Source organism: Tamandua tetradactyla, chromosome 19 (assembly GCF_023851605.1).
Source record: "Tamandua tetradactyla isolate mTamTet1 chromosome 19, mTamTet1.pri, whole genome shotgun sequence".
In the NCBI taxonomy this organism is placed as follows: domain Eukaryota; kingdom Metazoa; phylum Chordata; class Mammalia; order Pilosa; family Myrmecophagidae; genus Tamandua; species Tamandua tetradactyla.
Genome location: NC_135345.1, coordinates 50977740 through 51004525, shown reverse-complemented (window position 1 = coordinate 51004525; position 26786 = coordinate 50977740). Strand labels below are relative to the sequence as shown.

Genomic DNA, 26786 nt, shown 5'->3' with positions numbered 1-26786 from the left:
TTCTTTAGTTTCAGCATAAAATCCTGTACATTTTTGGATTTATACCTATTTCAATTTTACTTTTTTTGGGGGGGGGGGATACAAGGTCCAGGAATTGAACCCAGGTCTCCTGCATGGAAGGCAAGCACTCTAACACTGAACCACCCATGCACCCTATACCTATTTCAATTTTTAAAGCAATATGAATGTATTTATTTTGCATTCTGTTTTTAAATTTTAGCATCCATATGTTCATTGCTAGTATATAGAAATATAATAGATTTTTGTATTTTTATCTTCAATCCTGCAACCTTGCTGAACTCATTTATTAGTTCCAGGAGGTTTCTGAATAGATTCTTTGGGACTTTTTATGCAGACAGTCATGTCATTTGCAAATATGACAGATAATTTCTTCTTTTCTAATCTATCTACCTTTTATTTTTTTCCCTTACCTGATTGCTCTGGTTAGAATGTCCAGCATTATGTTGAAGAAGAGTGGTGAGGGCAGACGTCCTTGCCTCAATTCTGACCTTAGGAAGAAAGTACTCCGTCTTTCACTATTAAGCAAAATGTTAGTTGTAGGTTTCTTCTAGATGTCCTTTAACAAGGTGAAGAAGTTCTCCATTATTCTTTTTTTTCTGGAAATTTTTATCATGTGTTGAATTTGTCAAACGCTTTTTCTGCATTGATTGATAGGATTGTGTGATCTTTCTTCTTTAGCCTGTTAATATGTGGATTACATTGATTCCTTTTAAAATACTGAATCACTCTTGCACTCTTGGAAGAAAGTCACTTTGTAATGGCTTATAATTCCTTAAAAGTATTGCTGAATTCTGTTTGCTAACTTTTGTTAAGGAATTTTTTTTAATGTTGTGATATATCTGCTATCATCCATTACTAAATCTTTTTCATTACCTTGAACAAAAACTCTGTATGCATTGTTGAAGAGTTTTGCATTTATATTCATGACTTTGCATCTAAATTCATGGTTTGTAGTTTTCTTTTTTAGTGCTATCTTTTTCTGGTAATACTAATGTCACAAAATGAATTGGGAAGTGTCCCCTATTCTTCTATTTTCTGCCAGATATTAAATATCTGGCGTTAATTCTCTTTTAAATGTTCAGTATAATTCTCCGGTGAAGCCATCTGGGTCTGGAGATTTCTTTTTTGGGAGTTTTAAAAATCACAAATTCAAATCCTTAATAGTTATTCAACTAATCTATCTCTAATTAATATTGGATTAGAGGTAGTAGCTTGTGCTTTTTAAGGACTTGGTTCATTTCAGCTAACTTATCAAATGGATGTGTTTTGAGTTGTCTGTAGTATCACCTTATTATCCTTTTGATGTCTGCAGAGTCTGTAGTGATATCCCCTGCTTCATTGCCAATATTAGTAATTTGTGCCTTCATTTTTACAGTCATTACTCTGAAAAAAGTCATACTTTTTCAGTCTTCTTAGGTGTTTGTCAATTTTATTGTTCTTTTAAAGGACCAGCTCTTTCACTGATTTTTATTGTTTTTCTGTTTTCAATTGCATTGATTTTTGCTCTTGTTTTTATTATTTCTTTCCTCTGTGTGCTTCGGATTTATGTTACTCTCCTTTTTCTAAGTTCTTGAAATAGGGGCTTACATTATGTGAGACTTTTCCTCTTTCCAATGTATGCATTTTGAGGTATAATCCCATACAGTACTCTTCAAAGATTTCTCATAAATTTTGATATGTTGTATTTTCATTTTCAGTTAGTTCAAAGTATTTTTGTTTTCCCTTAAGACTTTTTCTTTGACCCATGTATTATTCATAAATACTTGTTTAGTTTCCCAGTTTGGGGAGTTTTTCCTACTGTTTTTCTGTTACTGATTTTTAGTTTGAGTTCATTGTGGTCAGAGAACATACCCTGTTGTCATGGTCAGGTTCATGTGTCAACTTGGCCAAGAGGTCGTACCTGTTTGTCTGGTTGGGCAAGTGCTGGCCTGTCTGTTGTGATGAGGACATTTAATAGAATTAAATCATGATCATGTCAGCTGCATCCACAGCTGATTCCATTTGTAATCAGCCAAAGGGGAGTGTCTTCTGCAATGAGTAATACTTAATCTGATCACTACAAGCCTTTTAAGGAGGACTCAGAAGAGACAGGCTCTTCCTGCTTCAGCTGGCAAGCTTTTCCTGTGGAGTTTATCCAGACCCTCCATCGGAATCGTGGGCTTCACAGTCTGCCCTGTGGATTTTGGACTCTGTGTTCTGGCGGTCACGTGAGACACTGTTATAAATTTTATATTTGCGAGTGTTCCCTGTTGATTCTGTTTCTCTAGAGAGCGCTAATACACCTGTATATTTCAGCTATTTAAAATTTTTCGAGGTTTGTATTATGGCCCAGAATTTGGTCTATTTTGATATTTATTCCATGGGCACTTGAAAAGAATGTACACTCACTCTGTTATTGGGTAGAGGGTTCTATAAATACTGAGTAGATTCTGTTGGTTGATGGAGTTATTGAGCTCTTTAAATCTCTGTTGATTTTCTGTGTCTTTGCTATATCAGTTGTTGAGAGGGAAAGATGTTTAGAATTCTGCTTTGATTTCTCTATGGTGTTTTTGAGTGTATATCTTTGTATAGCACTTTCAGTGGTTGTACCAGGTTTTACATTACATATACAAAACTTACCAAGGACTATTGGTGTCATCATTTTACCAGTTTTAGTCAAGTGGAGAAACTTTAGCTCATTTATGTCCCTTTATCCTCCCCAATTTATAATTGTCCTAAATACTTCTTTACGTACTTTTAGAAGCACATCAGGCTTTGGAGTAATTTTTGCTTTATCTGAGAATATCTTGATTTCCCCTTCATTTTTTAAAGGATATTTTCACTGGATATAGGATTCTGGATTGTCAGTTATTTTCTTTCAGGTCTTGCAAAATGTCATGTCACTTCCTTCTCTGTGTTCTCTGATGAGAAAGCTGCTGTTATTAAATTTTTTCCCTCCTATATGTACAGTGTCATTTCTCTTTCACTGCTTTTAGCTTTTCCTTCGTCTTTACTTTTACGAAGTTTGACTATGATGTGTCTTGGTGTGGATTCCTTTGAACTTATCCTGTTGAGGTTTGCTTAACTTATTGATTTGCAGGTCTATGTCTTTTGCCAAATCTGGGAAGTTTTCAGCCACTCCTAGTCAAGCCACTATTGAGGGGTGTTCATTTCCTATTGCTGCTGTAACAAATTAACACAAATTTAGAGGTTAAAATAAAAATATAAATTATCTTACAGTTCTGGAGGTCAGAAGTCCAAAATCAGCCTCGCTAGGCTAAAATTAAGGTGCCTATAAGACTGGTTCATCCTTGAAGCTCTAGGAAAGAATCCATTTTCTTGCCTTTTCTAGCTTCTAGACCATGCCTGCATTTCTTAGCCTGTGGTCCCTTCCTCTATCTTCAAGGCCAGCAGTGTGGCATCTTCAAATCTCTCCCTATCTCTCTCTTTCTGCGACCTCTGCTTTTGTATTCACACCTACTTTTTTGACTGATACTCCTGCCTGCCTCTTTTTTTTTTTTTTTTTTTTTTTTGTGGGGGCATGCCTGATCTGGGAATCGAACCCAGGTCTCCCGCATGGAAAGCATTCTACCACTGAACCAACCATGTATTCCTGCCTATCTCTTATAAGGATCCTTTTTTTAGTTTAAATTGGGTCTGCCTGTATAGTCCAGGATAATCTCCTCATCTCGAGACCTTAACTTAATCACATCTACAAAATTCTTTTTGCCATGTAAGATAAAGTATTCCCAGTTTCCAGAGATTCAAGACATGGATACCTTTGGATGCTGGTAATGAACCTACTGCAAGAGGATGTCTGTTACTTGCAGTTAAATCAGCTCTAAATAATTGACCTTTGCACTAGAATGTAATCACCAAAACAGGTTTGTTCACCAATGTTTTCTTGGAATGCAGAACAGTGTCTGGCACATGCCATCCACTCAATAAAATTCATCCAATGAGTGAATGCATATCTCTGATTAGTGAATTTTAAATTTTGTTATATGTCTCTGAGATTAACATACATCCTGAATTTAATTCATTGGCATTTTTTGAAGTTTTTGCTCACTATTTTGAAAAAATCCTCATTCATTGATTTTCTTCATCAGACATTGTTGAGATCCAAAGCTGAACTAAAAATGATATAGAGATGTGGTCTTTGCACTTCAGGGGCTCAAGATATACTTTGGGAGATATAGACATGCAAGTTGAGAGGAGATGGCATTCAATTCTGGGGATGCTAAGGAAGGCCTCACCAAAGGAGATGGTTGAAATGGATCTTGAAGGATGAGAAGGTGTTATCCAGGTATGAAAGAGAAACTGCAAATATGAAGGTGTTACGGATTGACGTATGTTCTCACAAAGACATGTTCAATCCCTAAAACCTGGTCCTGTGGATGTGACTCCATTTGTAAACAGGATCGTTGAAGATGGTATTAAAGTGAAGCCAAACTGAATCAGGATAGCCTTAATCCAATAGGACTGGGAGACCTGAAAGCACAGGAAACGGGACACAGGAATGAGGAGGGAGACAGAAGGAAAAAGATGGCCATGCAATGGAGGCAGAAACTGAGTTAAGTATTGCAAGCAAGCCACCATCAGAATGGTACAGACTTCAGAGAAAGCATAGCCTGCGGATACCTTCATTTCGGACTTCTGTTTCCAAGAAGTGAAACAATCAATTCCGGCTGTTTAAGCTAACCAGTTTGTGGTATTTATTATAGCAGCCCTGGCAAAGTAAGACAACAAGGCATAGAGGTATGCATGAAGTAAGGCAGGTTTAAGAAACTGTAAGTGTTTGCAATAACTCAAGTAAAGTGTTGTGTATGCTGGGCAGCTGAAAAATAAGGGAAAATAAACTATGCTTAAAGTTGAATCTTATATATCACATATTTTAAAAACACATTTTCTACTTCTAAAATTTTGAGTAATTTCCCAGGTAAAGATAATCATGCCAGTCACAGAGTGATGTTTTTATTTCTCTCTGTAATATTCTATGCTTTTAATTTATTTCTCATTTTTAATATCTTTCAGCAGCATGTCTAAGATAACCAGAACTCGAGGTTTCTTGTAAGGAGAGTTTTGAGAGTTTAGAGGAAGTATTAGGGAAAAAAAACCATCATCTAAAATTGAAAATAGCCAATTTCCTCACTTAATTTAGAGAGGAAGAGACGGTTTATGAAATTGTTGTTGAGACTTGGAAAACACCACTTTTTTTTTTTTGTCAAGGATATCTGAGTATTTTTTCAAGATTTTAAAATAAGGAAATTTGCAAAAACAACTACATTGAAGTATAGACAGGGTTTTCACTAATGTATTGTTTCATGGCTTCTAAAAGGGTGTCTGTGAATAAAATTTTTTTGGTGTTGATCTAGTATGGTGTGAGTGGAACTTAAGTATTGGCCTGGATGTCTTTAGTGGAAATTATTCTGTAAGTTCAATATAAAAACAAAACAAAATCCACAAAACAAATGGTTTAGCTCTTATCCAGTGGCTGGTGGGAAAGCAATTGACCTTCCTCTGACAGATTTCTGGAAACCTATTTTCTTATAAGGGTATCTCACGTTTGCCTCTTCCTCCCATTTGTTGCTCCTTTGCTTTCTACTTCCTCTAGCTTTTTCTCTTTGTCTCATGAATGCTAATCCAAAAAAGAGCACCCTTTTGGAGATTTTTCTTTAAAAAACCAGGAGAAATAAAAGTAGTATATAGAAGAGTTTTATTGACTGTTTAAGGGGTAAAGGAAGAGAGCATAAAGAGCAACGATTAAAAATTGAGTAATAGATTCACCCAATTTTAAACTCCCTCAGCCATTTTTGCTCCTAAGAACTTTTAATGCTCTGTTCCTTCATTTTCTTCCCCCTCCTCATACCATTGTTTCTTTTATGCTGCTTCCCTCAAGAGGAAGAGGGGGAAATGGTTCCTCCAATTAAAACCAAAGTGCTGTTTTCAGAAATTGTGGGAAGGGGTGATAGGCAAATGAAAACAACAAGTGCCTGCTGAACTCTGGATCAACAGGTGCAGACTGAGTTTCTGGAACTGTAAATTGGAAGACTAGTCCTCTAAAATCATTTCTCCACCAAAGAATGATCAGGTCAAATGTTCTCCACTAGTCTGTTAACTTCCAGATCTTTAACCCTAACTTTAGATATACTCAGTACTATTTTAAATAGGAGTCATAATAAAGGAAATCCTTGTTTGTTACTGTTTTTAAGGGGAATATTGCTACTGTTTCTCCATTATATGTGACTGGCCCTTGTCTCAAATATATTCTTTATTAAGGTAAGGCTAAAATAATAATTTAATTAATCAAATCAAATGCCTTTTTGGCTGGGGGTCTTGTTTAAATTTTTCTTTCCCTTTAATATTGCAATATTGTTTATTGCCTTCATAGTAAAAAAAGCGTCTTTTTATTTGAAACTTCTTATTGACGATTTTTTTCTCATGATTTACAAACCTTACTATTGCTGTTAAATGCCACCCTTCACTTGTACTGTGTTGTTCATTTACCAAATATTTATTGAGTATCCTCTTTGTTATTCAATTTTTCCATGCTTTAGCTTCCTCATAGGTAAAATAAGAGATTCTAATATATCTGCTTCATGGAGTTGTTGTTAATGTATACAAAGTACTCACAGCAGTCCCTGTTCTCTGAGTATTAATATTTTACTAATGAGTGCACGTTACCCTAAAAGCATATCAGATATATTCCGTTGTTATAGGTTTGACACCAAAACGACTTACTCTTTTTGTAAATCTCGTTTGTTTCGCTCCACTTCACCGCGCCACCCGCCCATCTCGTCACCCCTACGGAAGGGGAGGTGCGTCTCCCACAGGGCCCCAGTTGCCCACAGGTGGCACTGCTCGGGGTTCTCCCGGGTCGGGGACCTACGAGCTCTCGCTGACGATTCCCCTGGGAGAAGAAGTTCCATTGCCGCGCCCAGGAGCACAAGGACGTCCCCCTCTGACTTCTGGCCCCGAGACCAGCGCAGCCTCATCGGCCTCTCCCGCCCGAGGGTGGGGAACGTGGGGGCGGTGGGGCCTAGAAACCGCCTCAGGGCCGTGGGAACGCGACGCCACAGGCCGCGGGGAGCAGGGGCGGGCCGAGCGCGGCCCGGGAGGCGGGGCGAGTTGGGCGCGGACGGCGGGCGCTCCACTCCGAACTCGCAGTTGCTGCGGCGCTCGCGAGTCTTCACACCCCAAGGAGCTCAGCGCAGCCGGCGTGCTCCAGCCAGGTAAGGGCACTGCGGGTCCGCAGGGGCGGCCGGGGACCTTGGGGCTCCGAGCGGAGAAGGTCAAGAGCGGTGTGTACTCGCCGAGTGATCGTTTCCACATCCCCAGAGACGGACCCTCTTGGAAGTGGGGGGATTTTCACCCCTCCTTGTCCCTTTGAGTCCGGGCGCGCCGCGCTAGGTGACAAACCCCCTCCCCGCCTCGGTCCGGGAAAAGGCACAGGTGCGCGCGCCGGCATGCCCGCGCCTTTCCGGCGATCGCCGTGCGTCTACTTCCCGGACCCGGAGCTGAGCTGTGCAGCCGCCGGCTTTTTCTCTTGGGTCCCAAGAGAAGTTCAGCTTTGGGTTCATTTCCCGACTGTGCGCGCGGAGTTGATTCCTCATTTCTGCGCTGCAGCGTAGTTTTGATTGACAGTCGGCGAAATCAGCGAAGTTCATCGTTGCACGTGTCCGAGCGCCTCACTCCTCCAAGCTTGTATTTGTATTTGGCATTTGTATTTGAATCTTGAAAACAGGGGTCGGCCAGTTCATGTTTTGGGAAAAACGAGGGCCTTAACCAGGGAGTGTGCGCTTTTCCTCAGATCTTAAATTCCCTTCTGATTTGATATTTTCATGGAAGAATAGCACTTTGCTGTGCACCAGTCTCGGACACAATGCGATTCATTGTCATTCTTTGGAAACCGTACTATTTGATTAGGAGGGTTGATCTCAATATAAAACTTAGAATAACAGAATGGTTGGTGGTGAAGTAGGTTGTCCAATATAGTTTACTTTGCGCACATGCTCTGTATATTTCCATTGAATGCCCATTTTACTCTTAGGAAATTCGGGTAATTTACTCCCGTCTGGAAGATATCTTCTGAAGAGCTAAGGGGGAAAAACAAAACAGCGGATTTCAGAAATAATCTTTGGGGTTTAACAAGTTAGTTTATGATACTGGTAGCTCCTTAGTCCCCAAGAATCGCACATTGTATGGAATGCCGTGGTTTATACGGGGAAAGGGAAAAGTATGTATAATTTTCTCATTATTTATTTGAAAGTACTTTTTAGTTTAAATACATTTTCAGTGTTTAAGAAAGACCCGTACTTTCCGCCATACTCCATTTAATCTGTTGATCTGTTTTACTACTCGTGTCAACTCAGGATGCGTACTAAAGAGTGTTTATGTTAGTGATCTAGGTTCTTCTCACAAGGGTGTGTACATTCTAGTTTGTGGGACTGTATAGGGCAAGTATAAACCAATGCAAATCAGTGCCGTGTTGTAGTTGGCAATACTTTTGCCCCATATAAGTCTTTATACTAGAATTTTCACATCTTTCAGAATAGGAGAGAATATTAATGTATACTCTAGGCTTTTGAACCTGCTTACCTGTATATACTCTATCTAGAGAGTGGTCATGTTTCCCTAGCAGCTGTTTACTCAAGGGCAAGACTATGTTTTATCAAACCACAAAAAAGCTCAGAGAATGGCAACCACGCTACCTGAAGCCGACCCTTGACAGGGTAGTTGGAGGGATTATGGGCACTGTCTAGCCCACCTTTATGCTTGGAGAAGGATTGCTGGCCTTTCTGCCTTCCTCAGCTAACTGCTTCTTTTCCCCCTAACATCCTATGGGCATCCAGAGTGCTGGGAGCCTCCAACCATGCTTCTGTCTACAGGTTCCTCCTGGTTGACCAGGTTGGTGCCTTCCTCCCCACCCCTGCTCTTCCAGCCCTCTGGCTTCCATCCTACCCTACCCCTCCCTCTCCGATTTCTATCCTCAAGGAGAATCACCTTATTGTCCAGGGCAAAGAGACTTTGCCCACAGGTCAGGGGGATGCTGGTCGTCGACCTGATACTAGGTCCACAGTGGACGCTTGATAAATGTTGACAACAGAGTCCATCGTTTCGGAGACCTTACAGTGATTTCTTGTCCAGACAAAGTGGAAACAAGTTAAATGCTCATCAGCAACCTCCAGGGTCTCTGCTTTGGTTGGACTGGGGTCATAAATTAGGCATTAACTCTGTTAGAAAGGAGTGAAATTGATTATGGTCACTAGTGATTGTAAAAATTTCCTGTACCATGTAATTATGCCATGAGAATAGTTGTTGAATAAATCCAGAGGAAAGGGGCTTAGTTTTTGCTTCCATTTCTAATACTGGTTTGCCTTTTTTTCTCTGTTGCACAACCAGTTCTTCCTTAGAATAGAGTGTAACAATTAATTTCGCCACCAGGTTTGACTGCTCAGATAATCATGTTCTCCCTAACTCTCTCTTTTTTTTTTTAATGTGGGCAGGCACTGGGAATTGAACCTGGGTCCTGGAGTTAATAATTGTTTTGTTCATTTGCTTAGTTTTCTAAATATTAGTCATTAATTCAACCCAATGCATTTGATGATTTTCTGACTCTTCCCTCAGAAGCATCAGGTATTCCATCAGTTTCATTTTCCTGAAGAAGCCTTTCCTGAGTCTTCTGGGTTGCTCAGATCTGGACTGGTCGCTTAGAACACATGGGACACAGCTGTTACCCTCAGGAGCTTTCTTCATCATTGTCCTGGGGATTCCTGGCATCTGTCTTCTGTGTTTGGTCTGCTGTTATCTGAAGCCCACATCTTCTTCTGCTTTTGTAGACTTTCTTAGGTGGCAGAGCACATCCTCCAGGAGCTTCTTAGAAAAGGATGTATGGAAGGTCTTTATTTGAGACTGTGAATGCCTGAAAAGATCTGTTTTCTATTGGTGACTGATAGTTTGCTGAATATAGAATTCTAGGATGGACAAAATTTTTGTTTTGAATTTGAAGCATTGCTCCATTGCTTTCCAACTTGTGGTGTTGCTGTTGAGAAATTCAAAGCTGGTCTGGTTTTCATTTTTTGTTTGTAACCTGTATTAACCCCTCTTGTTCCCTCTGGAAATTTATACAGTTTTGTCTTTGTTTGCACAATCCTGAAATTTCATGATGCTGTGCCTTGGTGTGGGTCTGTTTTCATCCATTGTGCTGGGCATTTGATGGGCTCTTTTAAACTGGGAATGTTCATCCTTCAGTTTTGAACATTTTCTTGAATAACCTCATAGGTAATTTTTTCCTCTCTATTGTCTATGTTTCTTTTAGAGCCTCATGTTTTTCAGATACTGGATATCTTGGACTGGGCCTCTAAGTCTCTTACCCCTTCCCTCCCTAATTTCCATCTATTTCTTGGTTTTATTTTACAGATATTTACTAATGTTATCATGTAGACATTTCGTTGCGTTTTTTAAGACTGTAATCATATTTTTAATATTTTAAATTAAAACTATTTTGTTCTCTGCATATGTATGCCCGTATATTTGGATGTATATGTATTTCTTGTTTTTGTTTCTTTCTTGTTTTTGTTTCATGGTTTCAGTGTCTTCCCTTATCTCTTTGAGTTGATTAATGATAATTCTTTTGGTAATCCCCTTTCTGCACAGACTCAGTTCCCCCCAAGTTGCTTTTTTCTGTTTATTTGTTTAGGTTTCTGTCATGTTAGAGGCCTTCCTGTATTTCTGATACCCCTGATTTTCTGCTCACATTTTATGGAGCATCAAAAAGCTGAAGGTGTGGGTGGGCTTGTCAACTAGGAACTTCATGTAGGGGGATCTGGTAGGGCTTTTTATCTGGGGAACTTCTGATGTCATAATGTTTAGGTGTTTCCTCTTGGGTAGATGAGAGTTTTTAGAAAAGGTTCTTCCAATTCCTTCCTGGAGGGTGGGGGAGGCTTTGCTGTCAGTTTTCTGGGAACTAAGTGGAAAAGACTGGAAATCTCAGCATCCAGTAAGCAGATATTCACATAGTCCCTCCATAGTGTTTTCAGTAAAATACTCCCACCCTCAACTGGGCCTGATATATTCCAGTCCAGGACCTTCTGTTTTACCCTCTCTAGAGGGGGAAAAACACTTCCAGGTTTTTTTTTTTTTTGGAATGGAAAAAGGGCAGCCACCCAACTACCCAGGGTACTGCAGGGATCTAGGGGGATCCAGCTGCTTTTTAAAGAGACTTCACTCAGTCCTCACTTTTTTCACCTAGAGGTTCCAGTTGCCTTTACTTATTCAGCCTTTTAGAGATTCTATGATATAAATCCTGGTTCTCCCTCATCCCACTAAAGAGTGTCTATTACCTCTTCTCACACTGTCTCTATTCTTGTGGGTTTGTACATTAAAGAAAAAAAATCCCTTTGCTGTCATTTTAGTGGGCTTTCAGGAGAATAAGAAGTAGAGGTTTTTGTTCAATCTGGCATTAATGTCTGGGATACAGATTTGATAACCAACCTCTACCCAGAGATGAGTGTGATTTAGCTGTGACAGTGTGCTATTCTTTCCCCTCCCTTTACCCACAGCAAATATTTTCTAATCATTCCTGCCATATTCTCTCCTGGAGCCTAGTTTTGGATCTTAGATTCCTTCTTGTAAAATTCTAAGTATCTGCTGCCAGTTCATCACAGTTGTTAAGGAAGGTAAAACCTGTCTCTACCCTAGCATGGGTGGTATATAGTTTACTGGTCATACAGCCCCTGTTTCTGTTTGTGTGATCTGTTTGTCTAAGAGTACTCATCCTGTCACCCTGGCCTCTGAAAATTCTTACCTTTTGATGGAGCTCAGCTTCTACAAGTCTAATATTACTTTAATCTGAAAGATGGGCCAAGTGTCATTAGTGGCCACATGACCTCAGTGGAAGTTACCATTAATTTCTTCGGAGGCCATTCTATCACACAATTGCCTTACGAGCAGCAGTGTTCTCTCTTCCTGTTTCCAAGCTTGCGCCCTTCTTGGAATGTGCAACAAGTTCGTGTTTCTGGCTGGGTAGAGCAGAGGTGACTGCCCTCCGGGGCTTCTCATGGCTGATCACAACTTTCCCAGCCCCATTTTACCTGTTGAGTCATTTCTCAGGCCCTCCTAAGGTAATGTGACCTTCCAGCATTCTATCCCAGTAGTTTACAATGTCAACATTACTTTATGCTTCCACTGAAGTAGAAAGAGCATTGTTCCCAGATCATCTTATCTGTACAGAAAAAGCAAAGCTCATGAAAGTGGCAGTACATTGGGTTTTTAGTAAACCTGAATGCTAGAAATTGCTACAGTGGCGCAGATGCAGTAGTGACTTGCTCTCTGGAGGATGGCATGGAAAGATAAGGTGATTAGAAAAGGCTTATATGGTAGAACCCGCTAGTTACATTAGGAACCAAAGCTTGGTCCATGGGAACAGCTACACATTCATTCCCCTTACTGTGCTTCCATAGACATCTTCTCTGTTTCTCAATGGAAACTTTGAGGACCTTGCAACTTCTTTCTGTGAGGTTTAGTTTTTCTAATGTTCTAAGTGCTCCATATAAGTTCTTTTTCTCTTCCCAATTGGATTGTAAACTCTCCCGGGGAGAACATATTATCTAATAAATAATTGATCACTGTACTGAAGAATTTTCCAGATAATTCTGGATACTTTGCAATTAAGAACAAAAAACATATTTGATCATAATTTTCCAATTTACGCAATAGCCTGAATGTGTTAATTCTTGTTAGACATTGAATTCACTTTAGCTATAGACACTGAAGCTAGAGCATTCAGTTTCATTTTTCCCCAAGTGTCTTGTTTCTTATATTATTTAGAGAATATTCCTCACTGGAAACATCCTTTCAAGGACAAAATATTATTATTATTATTTTCCACCCACATATTTCTTCTAAGCGTAGTGTCGTGCTTGTCTTGGTTTTTGTGGCTAATACAGTGACTTTGAAGGAGGGAGGGCATACGTGCAGATTAGGTCACCTAGTCTGGTGAGTTTTAAGTTTCTGAAGGAGGAAGACCTCTGTTTGGATTTCAGCCATACATGTAAATATATGTATATGTGTATTTCCTTTTGTAACTGCCTATCAGGTTTTCAAGATGTAAATCTTTTTTAATGTTTAACAATGGAATATCAAAATAACAGACTTCAAATAATATTTCTATATGAGTTACTGTTCCTGCAAAACTGTCAAATATGCAGCTGCCTTTATCTTTGACTTTTGTGATATTCTATCCTGAATAGGAACAAGTTTTTATCTTTTTGTCATTATGTAGAGTTATGGCAATGTCTTTTCTGTTAACCGTTTCCTTAGAAACTTTGATGTCCTTATGTAACCCCAATATTTTGTTTCAACCACAACTTGTGGGATCTCCACATAACTATCCAGAAAATGAAACTATGGCTTTTTTTTTAACCTGCAAAGGAGTGATTTCAAGGTTTATTTTTCTACGAATAAGATTTAAATATGCAGTACTACCAGGATTATTATTGTTTTCATTTTTCTGCTTTGGGTGATACATGCTTGAACCTTTAGACATGCAGGAAAACAACCCAGTTTATCTGATTTATAAATACTGTCAGATTATACAAATTTAGATATACATGCTTTGTAACTTTTTCAAAGGATTTCCAATTTCTTTTTCACATATTTAAACCAGTTATAGAAGCGTTGCATTAAAGAACTGTTGATAAGTTGTTTTTTGGGCGTAGAGCTGCTGATACAGCCTCCTGACTCCCCTAGGCTAAGGATAGGTTTCTGGGGTGTCACTAAGATTCTTTGAATCTCAGTGTGCTCCTTGGACCCCATCTGCCATCATTATAGGAAAAAAGAATGTTTTGTCAAAAGGTTTTATATTTTTATTGTTAAAAAATTTAAACAGGGGGTGCAAGGGTAGCTCAGTGGTAGAATTCTAACCTGCCACGTGGGAGACCCGAGTTTCAATTCCCGGCCCATGCACTTCCCAAACAAACAAACAAAAGCAAAAAACAAACACAAAAACTTCAACAAAATGGTGCTGCGATAACGGGATACTCACATGGAAAAAGAATGAGATGTGACTCTGGCCATATATCATACAAAAAATAAAAATTTAAATAATACTGAAGTTTACAAAGAAGAAATTAAAAATAGTCCTGACCCATTCCAGAGAGAATCTTTGTAGAACCCCATCAGACATTTCTGTCATTCTGTGAGTTTTTTAAAAAATCTTTAGCAACTTTATAGAAAACAGTTAACCTAAGGAGCCTTATGTGCAACTGTTTGTGTAACCAGACTTTGTTATTTGTTTATATACATGCAGTTGCTGTATGAGGTTTTAATTAGTTCATGCATAATGTTGTTCAGGTATTTTCTTGTAGAATTGATTATCAATTTTAATAGGTGTTATTCTGTCATGTTAATATATAATTGTGGCACTATATATACGCTATAAAATACTTTTTTTTTCTCTTTTGGAGATTATTTCCTTGACAGCTATTTTTCAAAATATTACTATAGGGTTTAAGGACCTATAGTTTCTATTAATTATTGTTGGAAGGGCTCAAACTAATAATTTATAAAGGCTCACCTGATACATAAAGTTAAATACATTTACTATTATCCTCCTTTTTGACCTTTTGGATCAATAGCTTCTCCTCTAGGTGAGGACAGAATGCATAGCTAGAGCTTTTGAGACCATGTTATATGTGTACTTATGTCCGGATAAAGCCAGAAGAACCTGACAAAGCCATTGCAGAGGCTCTGTTCTTCCTGCTGATGTCTATAGCCTTTTTTCATTTTTTTCTTTTTTTTTTTGCATGGGCAGGCACCGGGAATCAAACCCGGGTCTCAGGCGTGGCAGGCAAGAAGTCTGCCTGCAGAGCCACCGTGGTCCACCCTCAACTCATTTTATTGGAGGTCTGGTGGGAAAAGTTTCCAGGATCAGTAACAAAATGTGCGGGGGTTGTGATGGTATCCATGATATTACATTTGACTGTGATGCCTGGTCTGGGGTTTATGACCCTTCCTGTGAGCCAGGAAGGCAGCAGACATCCTTCGGGAACCCCAGCGCTCACACCCATTTCCCCATTCCTAGACCGCATGAGTAAGTAGGGTTCAGCAGGGTGGCAGGGAACCAGCAATATTAGATAATTTCACATTAATGTAGTTTCTCGATAAAGAACTAGAGCAGGGTGAATTCCTAATTAGATTTTTCCTTCGACTTCTTTGTGGATATTATGTTTTAATGTTTAAGCTTGGGCTGAATTTCTAAGCCAACTATTAATTGGAATTATGCTGCCATGCCTCTATTCTTTGTTTAATGCCTCTATTAAACAAAGCATAATGACACATAATTAACAGTCCACTACAGAGAGATTCATGGCTTAATGCTTGTAAGGGACTTTGTGCATTTCTCTGTGTGTTTTATACACATTCATAATATTATGAATACACATTCATAATATATATGGCAAAGGGCATATATATTATATCTATTTTGTAGATTAGAAAAGTGAGCCTCATAGAGGGTAATGGCTTGCTAAAAAACAAAGGGTAAATTCAGTTTGTGTTTATGGAGTTTTTCTTGGAACCTTGTGGAACAAGTGGAGGATAAAATAAGTCCTGCATGATGTGTATGTGCAGGGAAGATGTATTTCACAGTTTTGAACAACTGTAACCTTTTTTGGGGATATAAGTGATCATAGCCTTCTTTGTAAAGGGGAAATCACATTTGATAAATCCTCTAGAATTCTTAAAAAGCTCTAAATAAATATGGAAGCCAGGGATAACCTGCGATTTTCGAAGTGATTTTGAAAAAACCTCACATGAAAGGCTATTAAGTAAATTGAATCAGAGATGCTGGGAGAAATGTTTTTAAAATCAGGAGTGGAGAGGGGACTGGAAGACAGAAGAAAGGTTAGGCATAAATCGACATTTCTGAGGATACGATGTGACTGAACTAGTCTAATTACATATTTTAAAGTAAATGATGTAGAAGAGGTAGTATACAGTGTAAACTCCAAGTTTATAGTCAACTTGAACCTATTGAGATGCTGACAAGCCAAGCTCTGACCTCAAAACTGTGCAAAATGACAGGAAACTGGTAAAGAATGCATTTAAATAAAATGAATCCATCTGTACTTGCAGGATATTGAGTTTCCCATTTTTGACTCAATAAAGGAATTATTGTCAACTCTTGTCTGGAGATAGGCACTAAGTATATGACTTGCACCAAAATTGCTAGCTAAGGACCAAAATTGCTAGCTAAAAGTCATAATAATTAAGAGATGCCATCTTCCCTGTTTTCGTGATAACTTCAGCATGTAAGATAGTTTCTGCAGTTTTTATCAGTGTTCTTTAAAGACTTAATGGCCACAGAGAAAAGCAAATGTATTTATCAATAGGATGGAAGGTTGTATAAAACACCCTTATCAAACTGTTGAGAAACATAAATCCTGAGGAGACATGTGGCCCCATTTTGAACATGGCATTCTGAGCTAAGTAATGCAAGGGAACCCATTCATTTCCACATTCTTTATTCCTAAATAAAGACTCCTCCTCCCTCCTGGCTCCATGAGTTGTGCCAGGCTCCAGGCACAGCACTTTACATGGATTATCTCATTTCATCTTTCCTACATATGAGGTAGGAAATGACAAGATTGTTTTTAGCATTTTATAGATGAAAAGACTGAAGGTCAGGGAAGTTCTGTACCACTTGATAAGAGGTAAGTGTTGGGGCCAGAGTGCAAGACAATACAGTCAACCTCTAGAGCTCACTCTATGGGCTCTACTGAGTTTTATTCACTGAGCTATGCCCCTCTCTTCCTTTCTTATTTTCCTTCTGGTAAATAGAGTTGGGCAGCCAAGAAGAAAATATAAATGTCTGCTTCAAACAAAACCAAAGCAACCAGTTCCTCTGGGTATTAACCCAAGCCTGTTAACCCTTAAGATGTCATCATAGAAGCTTTGTTGAACAGGAATATTCTATGAGCCATGTATGGAATTTAAAATTTTCTAGTAGCCACATTATAAAAAGTAGAAAACAAGTGAAATTAATTTTAATAATATATTTTATCTAACCAATATATAAAAATAGTATAATTTCAACACATATACTCAACATAATAATAAAAATTTATTAATAGAAGTTATGTATGCTCTTGACATGTACACCACAATACAACATCTTATGCAATGCAGCAGATAAGGTGAAATATATTCTACCAAAAAATAAAAGCTGTGGCTAATGGAAAAATATTTTGTATTGTTTCAGTTTAAAAATGAAATTAATTAAAATAAATAAAATGAAAAATTTAGTTCCTCAGTGGCACTAACCACATTTCAAGTGCTCAGTAGCAAATATATGGCAAGTGGCTACCATTTAGATAGTACAGCTCTATTGTAAAAGATACTGTCTCTACAAAATAAAGTACCAATGGATGAGAGATTCCAAACAGAGTTGAGAGGTTGTTCTTATGCATTAAGTAGATATCAGCTTCTTAGTTAAGGCATAACTAAAGAGAGAGGCTGGAGGGAACTGCCTGAAAATGCAGAGCTGTGTTCCAGTAGCCATATTTCTTGAAGATGATTGTATAATGATATAGCTTTCGCAGTGTGGCTGAGTGATTGTGAAAACCTTGTGTCTGATGCTTCTTTTATCTACCTTATGGACAGATGAGTAAAAGATATGGATTAAAAATAAATAAATAATAGGGGGGAACAAATGTTAAAATAAATTTAGTAGATTGAAATGCCGGTGATCAGAGAAAGGAAGGGGTTAGGGGTATGGTATATATGAATTTTTTTCTGTTTTCTTCTTCTGAATTGATGCAAATGTTTTAAGAAATGGTCATGATGATGATATGCAATTATGTGATGAAAAAAAAAATACTGCCTCTGAAGACTCAGGGATTCCTCCGTTCCCAACTCTACTGCAGTGTCGCCTCTCTCAGCCAGCCTCTCATTTCCCTTGTCTATACCCAGGTCTGCGTTGTACAGTTGTACGCTGCAAAACCGGGTTCCCATTCACATTGTGTTCATAGGAGATGTATTTATTTACTGCAACAGTTATTTTGAAAGGTGAAGGTAAAGTCTCTAAAAGAAGTGACACTTTCTCCTAATTCATGCAGAGGTATTTCTTGGGGGATGGTGGTGGATCTCCTGTGCCTTCCTAACATTCTAACTGTTGGGCATATTTATTGTTGTCTTGTATGCTTAGCACTGTCCCAGTGCCCTCAGCCTGAAAGAACTGAAGCAGCCTTAGTCAGCCTTCCCTTTCCCCAAAAAAGTGTCACATAACTATAGTCACTCTTCATTGTAGTTTGCCTTGGAGCTGTATGTGTCTGTTCATAACTGTATCCTGGTATCTGGTGCTCAGTACATTTATTTATTTGATTTGTTATTTCTCTGTTGCCTTGTGGACCCCTGTATTGTGTCCTGAGTTTCATTGAATGATGTTTGACCCATGGCTGATTTTTACAAGTGCTGACAGTGCTCTTTGTTTTTCACTGAGTCACAGCTCACCCTTCATGTGGACCCTTGTTCTAATAATAATAATAACAGTGGTCATTGTTGTTATTACTAATAATAGTTACCATCTGTTGAGCACTTACTTTGTGTCACGCATTGTGCTTAGCAATTTATGTGCTTTGCTTCATTTAATCCTTGCAGTTGTCTCTTGGAGGCATGAACTATAGTACTCATTTTACAATGAGGAAACTGAGGCATTGAATAATTAATTCATTTACTTGAGTCCCCACTGTTGGTAGGTGTTTAAGCTGAAATTTAAAACCAGTTCTGCCTGACTTCAAAGCCCTTCTGTGCTTTAAGTGCTATCACAGGGTCTGAGGCCCTACTGATAATTGACTGCGCTGTAGTGGACATTTATTTGTGCAACTTCTTTCCTTTGGGGAACCACTTTGTCACTAATTCATGTGGTTTGGGTGGGGTTGACATTAATGCTAAGGATGGTCATGTGACTCAGGTTTGGTCAATCTGAGAAGTCCCTCCCCTTGGCCAAGCTGCCTCAATCAGGGTCCTTTTCTGCTGGTGCTTAGGAGGTCCTCTTCCCCCCGGGATATTTTTTGCCGATAGAGTGGTGTAACCTGGAGCTCTTGAGGGCCATCTTTTCTTGCTCTCTGGAGGAAGCTGTTTGAAGTAGTAGAGAATGAGGCTGTCATGCAGAGAGAAATAGCACTGAACTGGTACAGAGCATCATTTGAACCTCGGGATTTAGCTGTGTCTGAAGTGTCCCGAGACATCTCCATTTTGTGAGCTTATGCATTCTTTTTGTTGTTATTTGTACTTAAATCTAGTTATTTGTATTTGCAAGGGTCCAACCTAATGTACAGACTTTTCAGAAGTTGAATATTTTTGTCCTCGATTTCCCCATTGTTGTTCTTTGTCTAGCCTTTAAATAAGCCCACTACTTCTTGGGCCTGCACTGCGAATTGAGAACTTTGATCCCTATGGACTCTGTTCAGCTTGAGCTTTTCCTTTCAGATCTCCAGCCCTGCCCTAGTGGAAGGAGGTACTACAGCCAGCCCCCCTCCCCACAACTCCTCCACCTTCATGGCAAAGCCCACACACATTGGCTCTGGGTGGGATAAGGATTGTGCCATGAGTGGAGCGTTAGAGAAATCTGTTTTTCACAGACATCAGAAAACCTACACACCAACCTACTATTTTTTAAAAATATTTTTATTGAGAAATGTCCATGTACATACAGTTCAACCATATTATAGAATCAGTGGCTCACAGTATCATCACATATTGTGTATTTTTCAAAATGATCATTTTTAGAACGTTTGCATCACACCAAAAAAAGAAACAAAAAGAAGAAAAAAGAACTCATACATGCTCTGCCCCTTACCCGTCCCTCTCATAGACCCATATTTCAATCCACCCAATTTTTACCCTTTATCTCCCCCTACTATTTATTTGTTTTTTAATCCTTTTTTTTCACTCCATACTCTGCATAAAAGGAGCATCAGACACCAAGTTTTCACAGTCACGCAGTCACATTGTAGAAGTATATAGGTATACAGTCTTCTTCAAGAATCAAGGCTGATGGAAAACAGTTCAACAGTTTCAGGTTCTTTCCTCTAGCCACTAAACTAAACTAAAAAGGGATAGCTATATTATGTGTAAGAATAACCTCCAGGTTAATCTCTAGACTCTTTTTTGAAATCTCTCAGCCGCTGAGACTTTATTTTGTCTCTTTTCTTCCTTTTGGTCAAGAAGGCTTTCTCATTCCCATGATGCCAGGACCAGGCTGGGAGTCAGGGGTTCCACACTGCCAGGGAGATACACACCCCTGGGAATCATGTGTGATATAATGAGGAGGGCAGTGAGTTCACCTGCCGAGTGGGTTTAGAGAGAAAGGCCACATGTGAGCAACAAAAGAGGTTCTCTGGGGGTGACTCTTAGACATAATTATCAGTAGGCTTAGCTTCTCCTTTGCAGGAATAAGTTTTATCGGGGCAAGCCCCAAGATTAAGGGCTCAGCCTACTAAATTGGTTGTCCCCACTGTTTGTGAGCATATCAGGAATTCCCCATATAAGGAAGTTGAATATTTCTTCCTTTCTCCTAGTCCTCCAAGGGAACTTTGCAAATACTTTTTTATTCTTAGTGCAAATTACTCTGGGATATATTGGGACATTACACTAACCTGAACAATACAACAAGATCTCATGTCCTATACAAGATTCCATGTAATTATGGTGTTCAAGTAAACTGATCATAGAAGTTAAATTAGAGAATGTGCTACCCAAACTATAAATTTTGTGCCAAATAAACATCTCTCCCTTTGGTATCACACAACGGTTGAAGTTTGAAAATATGAGCCCTATCATCCTTTACCCAGGATTCTGATTTACCTTAGTCCTGTCCACATCTGCTTCAGTCATATCTCTAGATGAAGTCTGATCACTTTTTCAGCTTTTTTTTAAACAGAAGCTGAATAGGGTAGTGCTGACTTTTATAGCTTCAGTGCTTTCTTTCTCTGAGTCTCAGGTGTCACATAAATACCTGAAGTTATAGGGAACCACCAGTCAACCTACCCTCTGAATGCTAATCAAAGACTGTTGAATACTTAACTCCTCGGGTCTCTGACATCAGCTGGGATCTCAGCCAGTTTAGGACAAGGCCTTGCCTCTTATCCCCAGTTTTCTTGGCTACCAGCCTTTCTAATCAGTTGTTTTGTGATATACTTTTAACCCTCCTCTAGTTGTAAACTTCCAGTCCTTCTGCTGGTTTCCTTCCCAGATCTTTCCAGTGGCCGTCTGAGAGCATTGTTCCATTGTGAATCAACTCTTCCACGCCCCGCCTCCTTGAAGAATGAAAACACTCCCTTCCCTGCAACTCTCTCTGCAGTAGCCTTCTCTTGGCTTCCTTTGCTGCTTCCAGGTCATCACAGTTCTACTTTCACACGAGAGCCCTGTCTACCCTTAGTGTTCAAGTCATTCATGCAAATACTGTCCCCATCTCTCCTTTTGCCACCAACCTCTTGGTCTTTCTCTCTGATAGGTTCATCTGGTTCATGGCCTTCTCTCCCAACTCTCCCCTTTCCACATTAATATATACAACCAACTTTATATGTCTGACTTCAGCGAGTTGTGAAGTGGCCTTTGGGGCAATAAAAGGGACAGGAGTGGAAGATGAGAGATTTCATAAAAGAGATAACATGCCAACAGAACCTTCAGAAATGAATAGGATCTCAACAGGTGGCTAAAGAGGAAAGAGTCTTCTAACCTGAGATAATAGCTTGAGTAGAGGCTTGGAGCTATGGAAATGGCTGGTGTGTTTCTTTGCTTAAGTACTTGCAAAAAGTAGTGGGAAATAAAGAGGGTGCCCAGATCGGATTATACATGAATATATATACTTAAAGAATTACCCTAAAGTGGGTCCAAGTGGGAGAATGCAAGAGAAAGAACAGCCTGTATTATAAAAGAGAGAGGAAGTACTTTGAAAAGTTTTCACAAGTGGGATAGTATTGTAAACAACAAGTTAAAAACTTTGTTGAATTGATTATAAAAGAGGAAGCATAATAATTAAAACAGTTTAAGAAAGATCATACTAAAAGCATGTAGATAACATAGTTGAAGAAGAGATGGAAGGATTTTCAAAACAGGCTGATTATGAGGGGGCAGGGAACAGGGAGCAGGGCAGTGAAACCAGCCAGGAACTGAGGTGTTACCTGCTGGTTAGGATATAGAAGAGATTGAGGCCTTGTCTGATTAGGGAAAATTTCAAGGGGTAGGATGTTGGAAGATAATAGTAGCTATCTGAAAATACTTTAAATGAGAACCAGACAGCTACATACTAGCTATGAGTCAAATTACAGGCTTGCCTCATTTTATTGAACTTTACTTTACTGCACTTCATAGATATTGCAAATTTTTACAAATTGAAGGTTTGTGGTAACCTTATGTTGAGCTAGTCTGCTGGTGCCATTTTTCCAGTAGCATGTGCATACTTTGTGTCTCTGTGCCACATTTTGGTAGTTCTTGCAATTTTTCAAAATTTTTCATTATTATTATATTTGTTGTGGTTGTCTGCGATCTTTGATATTATTATTGTAATTGGGGGTGCCATGAACTGTGCCCATATAAGATGGTAAACTTAATAAAAAAAGTTGTGTTTTCTGACTGTTCCACAGACCAGCCATTCCCGTCTTTCTAACTCTCTTCAGGCCTCCCTATTCCCTGAGACATAACATATTGAAATTCGGCCAGTTAATAATAACCCTACAATGGCTTCTAAGTGTTCAAGTGAAAGGAAGAGTAGCACATGTCTCACTTTAAATCACTTTCTTATGAAAGTGTTTCTTGTGTTTCTTATGAACACAGAAATGATAAGAAAGTGAAACAGCCTTATTGCTGACATGGATAAAATTTTAGTGGTCTGGGTAGAAGATTAAGTCAGCCACAACATTCCCTTAAGATAAAGCCTAATCCAAAGCAAGGTCCTAACTCTCTTCAGTTTTCTGAAGGCTGAGAGAGATGAGGAAGCTGCAGAAGAAAAGTTTGAAGCTAGTGGAGGTTGGTTCATGAGGTTTAAGGAAAGAAGCTGACTCCCTAACATACAAGTCCAAGGTGAAGTAGCAAGTGTTTTATTATAGAAGCTGCAGGAAGTATCCAAAAGATCTAGCTAAGGTCATTGTTAAAGGTGATACAATAAACAATAAATTTTCAATGTAGATGAAACAGCCTTATGAGAATCATGCAGCTGATTCTCCTCGATGGTAAAAGATGCCATCTAGGACTTTCATAGCTAGAGAGGAAAAGTCAATGCCTGGTTTCAAAGCTTCAAAGGAGTGGCAGACTTTCTTGTTATAGGCTAATACTGCTGGTGACTTTAAGTTGAAGCCAGTGCTCATTTATCATTCTGAAAATCCTGTGGTCCTTAAGAATAATGCTAAATCTATTCTGCCTGAGCTCTGTAAATAGAATAGCAAAGCCTGGAAGACAGCATATGTGTTTACAACATAGTTTACTGAACATTTTAAGCCTACTGTTGACACCTACTGTGCAGAAATGAAGAGTCCTTTCACTGGCAGTGTACCTGGTCACTCAAGAGCTCTGATGGAGATGTTCAGTGAGATTGATGTTGTTTTTATGCCAGCCAACACAACAAACATTCTCAAGCCCATGGATCAAGGAATAATTTTGACTTTCAAATCTTATTGACAACAAATCTTATTGTTGAAGAAATACACTTTGTAAGGCTATAGCTGCCACAGATAGCAATTCTTTTAATGGATATGAGAAAGTAAATTGCAAACCTTTAGAAATGATTCACCATTCAAGATGCTATAGAGAACATTCATGACTCATGGGAGGTGGTCAAAATATCAGCATTAACAGGAGTTTGGAAGAAGTTGATTCTAACTTTGAGGGGTTCAAGACTTCAGTGGAGGAAGTAACTGCAGGTGAGGTAGAAATGTCAAGTGAGTGAGAATTAGAAATGGAGCCAGAATATATAACTGAATTCCTTCAATCTTAGGATAAAAGATTATCATGGATGCTTTATAAAAAGCTTTTTATGGATGAGCAAAGAAGGGGTTTCTTGAGTTGGCATCTATTCCTGCTGAAGATGCTTTGAACATTATCGAAATGACACAGAGGGCTTGGAGTCTTACATCAATTTAGTTGATAAAGCAGTGGCAGGGTTTGAGAGGATTGACTCCAAGTTCGAAGTACTACTTGGGTAAAATACTATGAAACAGCATTGCACAGTACAGATACATCTTTCATGAAAGGAGGGGTCAGTTGTAATGACAAACTTCATTGTTGTGTTATTTTATAAAATTGCCATAGCCACCCCAACCTTCAGCAACCACCACCCTGATCAACCAGCAGCCATCAACAAAGGCAAGACCCTCCACCAGCAAAAAGATTACGATACACTAAAGGCTCAGATGATGGTTAGCATTTTTTAGTAATAAAGTATTTTTAAATTAAGGTACACATACAGCTATTGCACACTTAGTAGACTACAGTATAGTGTAAATAGTGTAACCATAACTTTTATAGGCATTGGAAAGCCAAAACAATTGTATGGCTTGGTTTATTGTGGTGGTCTTGAACCAGATCTGCAATATCTTTGAGTTATGCCTGTACATGGCCTTTTAATTACTTTATGTATAAAGAATAAAACTTGTTAATTTCTGCATAGAAAAAATGACAAATTACAGTAGATTATGATGTTTTCCAAACTATTTTATCTAAGAGATGCTAATAAGGTTCAAGGGAAATAGAGTTCCATGATCAAATAAGGCTGGCATATGCGCCATTCTGTGTGATTCACAGAGCTTATTCATCTGTTGAAGGCTCTGAAAAATTCAAACCTGTTTGGCATGGTTTAACCTGGCTTTTCCCAAATATATTTGTCCATTCATTCATTTAACAAGCAAGTGGTAAGTACATAGTGTGATAGTATGTGATCAGCAGTGTGCTGGCCAGTGTTCCTACAGGAGAAAAGGAAGTAAGCCAGTGTCTCTGCCCTCATGAGATCTAGTATGAACATGTGTTATCATACATATGGCAGGTCCTGGTGTTCTGAGAAACATGATTTGGGTAGCCTTGAGCTAAGGTGTTAGATATTCCTGTTTGTGTTCTGGAATGGAATGGTGTGAAGCTATTATTTGTCTGCCTATCTGTTTGCCTCCATGTCCCTACCTTACATCAACAATGCCTCCCCTTCACAGAATGTTTCCTGTGCATCCATCCTGCCTTGGGAATGTACAGAGTTGCTGACTAGGTAACTTATAGCTTTGGGAGGTTGGTGACTCACCCAAGGTCACTAGTTAGGGGTAGAGGCAGGATCAGAGCCCAACTATTCTGGCTTAGGACCTATGCTCATTCCATTCTTGGTGAGAAGGGACAGTTTGAAATGCTTGGAAGTTGAAAGCAATTAAGTAGATTCAAAAGATTAAATGAGATACTATGGATTATACTTATTTAATGAATAACAGCAAGGGTGACGTCAGGTTTCATTATCATTGCCATCACCATCACCACCATCATCACTGATGTTCATTAATTACTGTGATCCAGATAGCATGCTAAGTACTTTACTGTATTTTCTTATTTAATTCTTAAAACAACTCCATGAAGTAGGAATTATTATCCCATTTTATAGATGAAGAAACTGAAGCTCAGAGAGGTGACTAGCATGTCCATGTTCCCATAGCCAGTAAAGAGGAGAATCAAGGTTCCATTCTAGGCTGTTTTCAGAGTTCAGACTCTCAACTTCTTTGCTATACCAGGTGAAATATTTTCTTCACTTCTAGACTTTCCTTTCAAAATCAGTTTGTATTTTCTCCTTTCCCATTTCAGCTTCTATCAGTCAGCTGACAGGAAAGATCTAAATCATTTATTTATTCCATAAATTAGGCAGCATTCATCAATTATTTAATGAATAACTACTATGTGAAAGAACTGTTGTAAGCACTGGGAATCTGGTGGTGAATAGACAGACAAGCCTCCTGCTTTTATGAAGCATACAACCTGTGGGGACAGCACACACAAACACACGATCAACAAAAATGATGCATTGTGACATGCAGATAATTAAAACAGGATATCTGAAAGTGACTCTCTACTTTAGATTGGGTGGTTGAAGGAAGGCCTCTTTGAGAATGTGATATTCAAGTTGAAATTTTAGTTACAAGAAGAATCTGTCTATATAGGGAGGATAGGTGGGGTGGTCTTCCAGGCAGGGAGAACAGTATGTGCAAAACACTCAGCCATGAGTTTGCAGTGTTTGAAGAACAGGAAGAAAGCTAGTATGGTTGAATCGTAGTGGGCCAGTGGGAGAGTGGTACTTCATGAGGTTGGAGACGTAGGTGGTATGCCAGGGTAAGAACGTGGGGGTTTAATATAAGTACATTCATAAGCTGTATTAGGGTTCTCTAGAGAAACAGAACCAACAGGATATATCTGTAAATATGAGATTTATAAAGATGTCTCACGTAATAGTGGGAACGGAAAAGTCCATAATCCACAGAGCCGGCTGTGGAGCTGGCAGCAATGATGAAGGGTCTGAACGAACTCCACAGGAGAGGCTCGCTGGCTGAAGAAGCAGTGGAAAAGTCTCTCTTCTTTCTTAAAATTCTCCAACTGATTGGATTATCATGTTGGTGGGAGATGTGCCTTAGTTGATCACAGATGCAATCAGCCACAGATCCAGTCAACTGACTAATGTTTTAATACATCAGCTTTCTGGTTTATCAACCAGCCACAAAATACCTTTACAGCGATGGTCTGGCCAGTGCTTCCCTGACAAGATAACTGGG

At 39.0% G+C, this 26786-nt stretch overlaps 2 protein-coding genes across 6 annotated transcripts in view; one reads left to right on the top strand and one right to left on the bottom strand.

Annotated features, from left to right (window-relative positions):
* The window catches only part of LOC143663607 (uncharacterized), a 51597-nt gene extending 44535 nt beyond the window's left edge, over positions 1–7062 (bottom strand). For all 3 annotated transcript variants that reach the window (XR_013166068.1, XM_077137134.1, XM_077137135.1), the window contains exon 1: positions 6742–7062. Coding sequence is in view for 2 of the 3 variants with exons in the window: in XM_077137134.1 (XP_076993249.1) it covers positions 6742–6995 (254 nt within the window). In the remaining variant the exon portion in view is untranslated. The remainder of the gene's footprint in view (positions 1–6741) is intronic.
* A 62-nt stretch (positions 7063–7124) lies between these two features.
* TEC (tec protein tyrosine kinase) overlaps positions 7125–26786 on the top strand; it is a 134633-nt gene continuing 114971 nt past the window's right edge. For 2 of the 3 annotated variants that reach the window (XM_077136800.1, XM_077136797.1), the window contains exon 1: positions 7125–7232. The gene's annotated coding sequence lies outside the window, so the exon portion shown is untranslated. Of the gene's footprint in view, positions 7233–9506; positions 15092–26786 lie in introns of those variants that run through there. The other variant, XM_077136798.1, reaches the window with a different exon arrangement.